Consider the following 10,643-nt stretch of genomic DNA (forward strand, 5'->3'; position numbering starts at 1 on the left):
TACGAGATTGGCGTTTTTTTTCTTCGTTTGTTCCATTGGTCACAGCGGTCTGTCTTCAATTGAATGATTTTGAAGGGGACACAGGGTTATTGCGCAATTTCACCTCATTAATGATGCTTTGTAAAATTGATTAGTAGTGGGAGAAGGTTTCGTTTCTTGCGGATCAGATCAGAAGGTTTCTAGCAAATTGTAATTCTCGTCACTATTGGAGGTCATTGTGCTGCTTTTCAGGTGTTCCAACTTTACTATATGTTTATCATATGGATTAAAGTTGCTGGTCAGGTTTGAAGATGCCCCCTATAATCACGTGGAATTCGGTCTGAGGAAAGGGTAGGGTGGATAGTTTGGAGTTTCACACTTGAACTTGATGTCTCATATTTCCGGTTTTATATTATTTTCTATACCATTTTATTTATAACTCTTATATACATTGCCGCATGCAAATAATTTATTTGCATGTATCTATGGTACAAGTTTTGTCTCAACAATTTTCTTTTATTTATTTAGTTTTTTTTGTACAAAAAATGCGAAATTTCATTTATGCAAATTTCTACAATATTTTCTTCTCTATCCTCCACGTTTATTTTGTCACACTCTTCTATTAAATAGCTTAATACTTGTCGGTATACGCTTTATTGTCACAGCCACTTAAACCATTCTCTACACTTGGATCGGTCTTCTTTTCAACTACATTTGAGTCTTCGGATGATTTTTTCTTAATATCGATATTTGTAAGTTTTTGTGTGGAAAAATGTATTTCAATGTCTTCGAGGGAGCGATTTTCAGTCTCTGGTAGGAAGAAGTAGAAGAATAGGAAGCCCAAAACAGCTACAATGCCATAAAACCAAATTGTTCCATCCAAACCTAAACTACGTTCCAAATTCAAATAGGTTTTGGTCGATATGAAGATCATGATGTAGCAGAGTGCAGCTACAATTCCTGCTGATGTGGCCCTTGATCTGGCAATTAGAGCAATTTTATTTTTGTTATTGAAAGTTCAAAATTTTCAAAGTACACAGAAAAAAATATTTTGTAAAATTGTTCGTAAATGTTTGTGAAATCCTATGGAGGACTTACGAAATGCTCGTGAATCATATAACCCACAAACATGTTCGTAAAATTTTGCACTTTTTTCACAAACATTGTTCGTAAAATGATCATTTGACGAACATTTTTTGTACTTTTACAAACATTTGTTCTTAAATGTTCGTAAACACACAAAAAATGTTCGTGTGTTAAAATTTTGTCATTTGTTCGTATTTGTTCGTAAATTTTTGTTTGGCAAAAAAAATGTTCGTAAAATTTTGTCATTTGTTCGTATTTGTTCGTAAATTTTTGTTTGGCAAAAATTTATGAACAAATGACAAAATTTTACGAACATTTTTTTTGTGTGTTTACAAACATTTACGAACAAATGTTTGTAAAAGTACAAAAAATGTTCGTTAAATGATCATTTTACGAACAATGTTTGTGAAAAAAGTACAACATTTTACGAACTTGTTTGTGGGTTACACTATTTACGAGCATTTCGTAAGTCCTCCATAGGATTTCACAAACTTTTACGAACAATTTTACAAAATATTTTTTCTGTGTAGTTAGAAGATTGTTCTTACTTGAATGGGAATACTTCGCTGAGTAGCATCCAAGGTACAGGGATCATTCCTACGCTTGTGATGAAGGATAGGGCAAAGAACATCACCATGGGGAAAGTTCCATCTCCAGGAACATTCGTATGTTTATCAAAAGAGCTCCATCCAGGTGGTAGGACTATATTAGCATAGAATCCAATAGCAATGCAACAGATTGCTGTTCCAGCAATTGATACCAGAGAAATAAGTCTCTTCCCAATGAACTTTACGCCAACTGTACAAACAATATTGGCCAGGAATTTCAGTAGTCCCGTGACAACTGTTGCCCAATTGGGATTTACAGGAGCACCATATGCTTGGAAGATTTGCACAAGGTATGGTCGCATTCCGGACATACCGCTAAATTGGCAAAAGAAAAAGAACATGGTGACAATAAACATGGGCTTAAGAGATCTCTTTCTGATCAGTTCCTTCATCTTCTCGATGAGAGTCGGTGGGGGATGGGTGCATGTTTGGTCACTCTTCTGACAGGGATTGCATCGATTACTGTTAGTGCTGTAGCGCTGGAGTTCTAGAAATTCCTTCTCGACAACCTCTGGTTTGACCCAGCCTCGGAGCCATTGCAAAGACTTCCGGGCTTGCTTCTCACGACCCCGGGAAAGTAGCCAAAGGGGGGTTTCGGGAACGAAACAAATAGCTATGACTGTGAACACTGGGATTGTCAGACAAATGAGCGCTACTTCTCGCCATGTAACTATTGTCCCAAGAAGGTATCCTAGGAAGAAGCCCAGGGTTGCTGCAACTCCTGCACAAGAAGTCAAGATTCCTCTTATAGATGGTTGACTAGAAAAAAATAGAAAAATTCTTTAGCTAGGATAAGTGTTCCAAATTCCGGCCTGCTTGCAATTTCGGCCACCTTTTTTGTTCCTCGAATTTCCATGAATCTTTAGTTTTTACATACTCTAGAGATTATACATTGCAGAAGAATAACAAAAAATGTAGCTTCGACAAACGAGATGACGTGAAAAAGGCATTGGAAGAATTCCGGAAGGAGAAGGAACTATGAGAATGAAGGTGGCCGAAATAGGTCTCCAATTCTATGTCTACATTTTTATTCATTTTAAATTGTATTAAGAATGATTTTAGAGTAAATAAAGAGGATAAACTGTCTACAAGGTTCTTAGCAACACTCCTTAAGTAGAAGGAATAAAAAAATCAATTTCTATTAAAGATATTACATTTCAAACTTGAGACTTTGGCGCTTGCATACAACTATGCCGAAATTTGGCACACTTACCCTACATAGATAAAAATGTCGTAAAATCGTTCGTAAATGTTTGTGAATTCCTACTTTAGACTTACTATATGATCGTAAAGCGTATAACCCACTAAAAAGTTCGTAAAAGTTTGTTCATTTCCACAAATACTGTTCGTAACAAGATCACTAAACAAGCATTTTTTGTTCCTTTACAAACATTTGTTCGCACATTTTTCTTTGTCTGGCAAAAAATAGACGAACAAATGACAAAATTTTACGAATATTTATAAACAAATGTTTGTAAAAGAACAAAAAATGATACTCAAGTTATCGTGTTACGAACAATGTTTATGAAAAAGTACAAACTTTTACGAATTTGTTTGTGGGTTATACGATTTACTAGCATTTCGTAAGGCCCCAAAAGAAGTTCACAAACATTTACGAACAATTTTATGAAATACTGTTGGATAATGAGCTGGCGTGATGGATATTCTATGGGGACACTTCCGGTAATCGCCAGTAGAAATTTATTTCACCTCAAGAAGAAAAACAAATTTTCTGTCTTGCCCAGAGCTTTCGGCAGGATGTAGACCTTCTTCAGTGGTCGACTAGACTATGTTTTTTGATTTCCTGAAGTTCGTTATTTTTGGAAAAATAGAGAATCATCACCAGCAGTAATCACTTGGGAAGGTTTTAACTAATACACTGAGAGAAATCCGAAAAAGTTAAAATAACATTCCGAAAATGTTAATTTTACCCTGCAGTATTGATCCGAAATCGGTGTAAATATTACCCTTTTAGGTATATTAGGAGTTAAAGTTACCCTTTTTCATGTTAATTTTACCCTTAGAAAGGTGTAAAATTAACATTAAAAAATGTTGATATATTTTTACACCTAAAAAGTGTTAAAGTTATGAGGAAAAAAAGTTAATTGCACCCTCTTTTTTTCTCAGTGTAAATAAATTAGTTTCCTTGCTACTTTTGTAAATTATCTTTTTGCAATTGTGGCTTTGATGTGATTTGATTAGGCGCTTTTTCTGACTCTTCAGTCAGAAAGGTTCAGTCAGAAAAAGCGCCTAGTCAAATGACATCAAAGCCACAATTGCAAAAGAAAAATTTAGAAAAATAGCAAGAAAACTAATTATCTATTAGTTAAAACCTTCCTAAGTGATTACTACTGGTGATGATCCTCTATTTTTCCAAAAATAACGAACTTCAAGATATCAAAAAACATAGTCTAGTCGACCACTGAAGAAGGTCCACATCCGGCCGAAAGCTCTGGGCAAGACTGAAAATTTGTTTTTCTTCTTGAGGTGAAATAAATTTTCACTGGCGATTACCGGAAGTGTCCCCCATAGAATTACGAAATATTGTTTTTCTGTGTAGAAATAATAAGAACGGTTCAGATCTTTTTTAAACTTTTCTTATTTTCTCTCCTTACGAGGTTTCGGAGATTGATTGTCTCCGTAACGTTCGTCGTAAAAGAAGGAAATACGGAAGATTGAAAAAGGGTCTATAATAGTTTTTTTTCGACTTCAAATTCTCCAAATAATCCAGAGAATTACAATAAAATAGAAAGTTGATCATCTTACCAAATCTCTCCGACATAAGTGACAACAGGAGCTTCCATGAATCCTGTTCCAAGTCCCAAAAGAATTGCCGATAGGTACATTTGTGGTACAGATGTGGCAAAGTGCAGGAGCAACCAAGCAGCAATATGTGGCAAATTTACAATAATCATGGCATTTTTTCTGCCAATTGGTTCAGTCACCCATCCAGATAAAATACTTCCAATGGGAGTACAGATAAAGGCAAGAGATCCAAACCAAGAAGCTTCTTCAGCTGTAAAGTGAAACACCTCATCTTCTTGGCCCTCAACGGTGCCAAGGAGTGGTGGAATGGCAATTGTTGGAAATGCCACAGCCAATCCAATGTCCAGGATCAGGAGATTCTTAGCTGTACTAGCTAGAATCTGGGGTAAGTACATCCGAAATTTACTCACTTTATTATTCACCTCCATGTCTTACAAATTATTCCACTTTTTGTCTTGGTTGTAATTCAATCCGGGAAATTGCCTCTCAAGGCAAATTGCACAGCACTAGAACATACAGAACTCTCTCAGAGATTTATTAACAGTGATATTACTTAATATCATAGATTCAGTGGAAAGAGAGATGTCACAGAGAAAATCCGCACAGTGTTGTTAATGTCTCAATTGTAGGAAATGTGTTGTTTCATTGATATAAAAATTCACTGATAAACATTCACAGACTGTCTATCTCACGCAATCTCTCAGAATTAAGCACAGTTCTGTATGCTAAAAAATCTTTTTTTCAAGCAAGAAAAAAAGAATGTTTAGTCACTATCATGTCCTCTGTCACCAGAAAATTCGTGATATTCATGGAAAAATGTGAGAATGAGAAAAACAGACTAATAATTTAAATTTGCATGTTTCAATTTGTACCTGTTTATTTTAAATGAAACGCTATTAATTTATTATTTATTTGTATTTCAAGAAAATAGAAGCCGGTAAAATATACCTGGAAATATTTCAGTAAAAACAATTTAATGTAATTGAAATCGAAATAATTACATTCTTAACCCATTTGTTTATTGTCATTTCTTTTTATCTCAAAGAGAAGCAGAGTTTCTTTATAAATTATTTTAGTGATAGGGAAAAGTGCTCATGATTCGTACGATCACAAGCTTCGTAATGCCTAAATTTTTCTTATGTTTCTGAATAAATGTGACTGCGCATTGTATTTTAAAAACTGGACAATTTCCCCAGTTTGTAAAAATGGGTGCTATAAATCACATTTAAAAATGTGAATTTTAAAAGCGAAAAGAGTTTAAAAGAGATCACAAAGCGTGCCAGCTTTGCGGAATGGTAGAACTCACGAGATAGAACTTTCTGTGAATTAGTTTTTCGCATGATCTTTTGGTACTTACTGGTCTACTAGAGTCCGAATTGATTCATAAATCACAAGAGCATTTGAAAATCAATAAAATCTGTACTTAACCGATTCATTACCGATAAATACCGTTGCAGCCGGGATCGAAATTTCAATATCTTTTTAAAAAATTCAAATTGAACCAAATCGGTTGAAAAATGGACTCTCCAAAGTTGTTGACTTATGACCATCAATAATTCAAAATCGCGAATTTTCCGATCATAGGTTTGGACGAAATGTTCGCCTGGACTACCTCTAAAACATATCCGAAAATCATTCAAAAAGCTTTGGTCAATTTTGAGAAAAACCGAAAATAACATCGTTTTTGAAGGGTGGGGGAGAGAAAAAAAACGTCTGGAGATATTCTTTTTTTTATTGGGGGTCATCAAAGACCGGCAGTTGATATCTTCTACCATTTAAACTCCAAGACGGTGACAAGTTGAAATAATAAGACAATTATATAACTACTATCGCTCTTTGAGTTCGAGCAGTAAAAAAAGTAAATATACGCACCTGATGCCTAAATTAAAAGGATAACGAAGAACGGATGGTTTTTTTAGTTTATCGGACCATAATAAATTAGTTACCAAATGAAATTTTTCATTGCGTATAATTCGTACGAAAAATGTTTGTATGAGTCTGATAAATATTTCAATGAATAGAAAGGGAAGTATATATTTAGAATAAAGAGTGGTTTCCTCAATATTCCTTCGCAGGCAAACTATAAGATACAACTATCTAATAAAATACGTGGTTAATTCTGGCCCGGTCTCCCCAATGCAGTTTTTTAAGGGAGGTAACGGTGGTAGCGCTTGTCTTACTCCGGAAGACATAGCTAAATTTTTAAATCCTAAATATTATAATATTAAGTGGATTGAGAAAATGAATTGTTCAATTATTATTGTATTTGAAGAAGTCTTGCCAAAGGGCATGCATTCTCCAAAGACTAGTCTTTCCCGTGAAAGTAATTGCTGAATGTACTTACAGATTATAGATTTCAATAAACATAATATGGTCGATATAAAAAAAAATTATAATAAGAGACAAGTAAAATGCCGCTATCAATTCAATTTTGATCGACACTCGAAAATTTGTCTAGTAAAAATATAGACCACAAAAATTTCTAAACCTAGAATGAAAAATCAAGCATTGAAACTATGCCGAAATAATTTCCAAAACTTTTCAATTTTGAACCCTAGTAGAGAATCGCAGAGTATCCGGGATAGGGGCAACGGAGACAGCTTAAAAAATTCTGGTTTATTCAATAAGATTTTAGCTCAGATTCCCTAGCCTTTTTCAGTGATCAAATCTCTTTTTTCTTAAATTGTCAAATAGTCAATTGATTCACGGGGCAGGGATTAGATTTACGGACGTTGTATTTCAATTCATTAGTATTTAACCCTTTAAGGACGATTGGAACACGGGTGTCCCATAAAGAAAATAATTTTTCCTGACTACCTAAAGTTATTTTTTCCTTATCTTTGTACATAATTGCAAAATAGAAGGTTCAAGGAAATTAAGATATTTTTTGGAAGTCTCCAGCTATTTGCTATGTAGTAATTTTTTAAGCTAAAAATGACGGAATTTTTAATTCTCATAATGAAAATTAATCTTAAATATTTTTTATACTTACATTTTTTTTAAGCAAAGCCGTTTTGGGAAAAGAAACTACAATACTCAAACATAATATTTTTCATTAGATTGAAAATTATCTTTCATTAGTATTGTCAGAAAAATTACTCAAATTTTTAGGCTATTTTTGTCCCTATCGTTCATAGAGACAAAAAATACACAAAATCAGATACTATTGCCTTTTCGAAGGCCAAATATAAGACCTTTTCCTAGTTTTGTTCATTGGTTTCATTTTTATTGCTGATTTTCGGTCCGCTAAAACTATCTCGTCGTTAAAGATTTAAACAAATTTTGATAATATCAAAATACTTATTCTATTCTTGAAAATTTGATAAATTTTAGAAGAGATATGACCACTAAGAAAGGCTTATAGTTTAACCCGAAAGTTTTAGTAAAACGTATAGCTTTCTAGGCTGTTTTGATTTCGTACTGTACAAACGAGCAGCAAAATATTAAATTCGGTCGGCAAAACAAAATCAAATTTGGCCGTGTAAAACTTTAAACGTCGTGAAATCATAATGAAAGTTTTGGCAAAAAAAATTAATATCAAATGAAGTAGAATTGAAAATTAAATAAATTATTATACTCATTTTTGTAAAGATTCAGATTTTTTACTGGTCAGAACAACAAGAATTTATTATTTTATTTTCCAGATTTATATTTTGAAATGGCAAAGGCGAAGTTTCGGTCCCATTAAAGCCCTGCAATTATACTTTATTCTGCCGAGGTTTCGCTCCTAGCCTCGAAACTTAATCTTCCAAACGTCGTCAAAATTATACTAAAATTTCAGAGCATAAATTTGACCGAAACCTCCGCCTTTGACTTTGATATAAAAAAGACAGCTGAAATTCTTTATAGCGAAAATTTTTAATATTCAAAATAATCTAATCTTAATGGACAATAATTACTCTTACTTTGATAGGCAATTCAACTAGTCAGAATATAAGTCGAATCAGTCGACTTTTTGCAATTTAATTTCTTTATATAAATTTTGGAAAATAGCTCATTTATTAAGGACTAAGGACATGTCTTTAGGCTCGGCCCTTAATTAAATTTGTAGGATTTACTTAGCCTTTGAGCGTCCCTTATTAAGCATTAAAAATTGAAAAATCGTATTTTCTATTGACCATAATGTAGTCTTCAGTCTAGAAGGTTTAGCCAAGTTTCTGAAGATCCCAAAATCTTAAATAGCATCCAATTTTATTATTTTTTCCGAATTTAATAGGTCAATTGTCCTTAATAATCCTATCCTAAGTTAAATTTTTCCAAAAAAATCTTGGTTGTTGGAAAATCAGAGCAGTTAAGCCATCTAAGTCTCAGGTCTGAAGCCCGTATAACTCCAAAAACGGACGTGACCTACATTTTTTGTAGATGGATATTAGATGCACAGAATTACAAAAATTACCTTCCTACAAAATATTAAATTTCAATTTAAAAAAATAATACGAAATTTCAAGGAACTTCGTGTTTCTTGACACTTTTAGTAAATTAAGAAGATATCGAATTTGAGAAGTTATAAATTAATGAGCATCTTATTAAACAGAACCTAGAACCCCTCAAGCTAGTACATTGAATTTTCTACAGCTTAGAATTTTTCACTGACTCTAACTATTTTTTACTGACTTTAATTGATAATATTACTTATTATCCGAGAAGTTATATAACAAAAAATCGTTCTGGTAAAATGTAGAACCAGGATCTTTAAAATTTAAATTTATAATTAGAATATTTTAACTATTACGCATCAAAAAGATGACCATAACACAACAAAAGGAAATAATTACCATAAAATCAATGTCAATTTGCACAAGTTGGTAAAAAAGCAAACTGCACTCAAAAAAATGATCACGTAAGATCATTTGTCAATTATTGTTCAAATTTCAATACATTGTATTTTCTTGAAGAAAAAAATATGCAACGAAACCACTTTAGCCCATTAAATATTTTCTTATTGCAATTTGTTAATACTTTTCAAATGTTTTTTTTTTAATATCCATTAGAATAGTTGCAACAGTCTAAATGATAAATCACTTTTGAAATATTCAAGACGACCAACAAAAACTATTGAGGCAGTCTCCTATTCTGCTTGACATGCAAAATTGAGAAATTAATGAGGAAAAATCAACATCATGTGATTATTTTTCTAATACACCAATCTCCTTGGTTGATGTATGGAAAAAATTTCTCTCAAATGTCACTAGAATGTCATGTCTTGTGAAATGAAAAGAATTTAAAAAAAATACCTATTGAAATAATTATATAATTAAATGTGCAATGATAGGAACATTTCTATTCTATACGAAAGATTTATATACAGGAAATTGGTTCTATTTGTATTAATGTACAATTGAATACGTTCTCTACTCTTGACTTTATCATCTTTGATTTTGTATTTAACGATCTTATTTTTGTATTTATTCAAATGGGTTAACCAAATTATTTATTATTATTTTATACTTTTGCTCAGTCATTTCATGTGGAATTTTATCACAGACGACAATGAAAAACTATGTGAATTTTAAGCATAATAAAATGTTATCGAATTTTCCGGTGAACAGAAAATGTGCAATTATTTTTTTTTGCAAAACACTTGTATGTTTTATATTTGCCAGGTTTGCAGGAGAAAAAAATCTACTTTATTTTTAAATACTTTTCGAACTATGGAGAGTTGGTGGAAAAAATTATTTGATTGTCACTGTTAGATCACACTTTATTCTATAATCACTTTTGTTCGCAGCAACGAAGTGTTGAAAAATTTGGCCAATTAGACAATTTAAATAAAAATAAAAAAAAATCACTGTATCGTGCAACAAGTGTCGATTAGCGACCACTCTGGCCGGATGGTTAACGCCAAGTGCTAATAGTTCCTCGCGCTTGAGAGTTGGATGGAGACTACTTTGGGCAGTGTGTACAGTAGAATCATGGTGATTGCAATCGATGCAGATATTGTCCCACCACTCTCTAGCTCTAGGAGAAGATTGATTGTGGAAATGAGAGAGAAAGAGCCATTGGCAGGTGAGAGGGAGAACATGAGATTGCCGGAGATGATACTCACATATCATTTTCTGTGCTGCGATCGCCTTCGCGAAAGATTTGGAAACTTTGTGTGACGGTGAGAACAGAAAATCTCTCTCATTGAAAACGGTTGATTTGTGAAGGCCACGTGAGCTTTTGAGCATTCGCGCTGGGAAAGTTATGGGCGCATAGATATAT

General features: G+C 33.0%; 1 protein-coding gene across 2 annotated transcripts; it reads right to left on the reverse strand.

Annotated features, from left to right (window-relative positions):
- Positions 1–384: 384 nt before the first annotated feature.
- Positions 385–10,337, reverse strand: LOC129810257 (facilitated trehalose transporter Tret1-like). Of its 2 annotated transcripts, XM_055860596.1 has the most exons (4): positions 10,081–10,337; positions 4,440–5,173; positions 1,614–2,432; positions 385–959 (listed from the first exon to the last, which is right to left on the reverse strand). In XM_055860596.1, exons 2-4 carry the CDS (start codon positions 4,865–4,867, stop codon positions 611–613), a joined length of 1,596 nt encoding a protein of 531 aa, XP_055716571.1. In that variant the 5' UTR covers positions 4,868–5,173; positions 10,081–10,337; the 3' UTR covers positions 385–610. The 2 variants fall into 2 exon arrangements, with proteins under 2 accessions (XP_055716571.1, XP_055716572.1); XM_055860597.1 differs by lacking the exon at positions 10,081–10,337 and having other exon boundaries at positions 4,440–6,523.
- Between the last annotated feature and the right edge of the window lie 306 nt (positions 10,338–10,643).

Source organism: Phlebotomus papatasi, chromosome 1, assembly GCF_024763615.1.
Source record: "Phlebotomus papatasi isolate M1 chromosome 1, Ppap_2.1, whole genome shotgun sequence".
NCBI lineage: Eukaryota > Metazoa > Arthropoda > Insecta > Diptera > Psychodidae > Phlebotomus > Phlebotomus papatasi.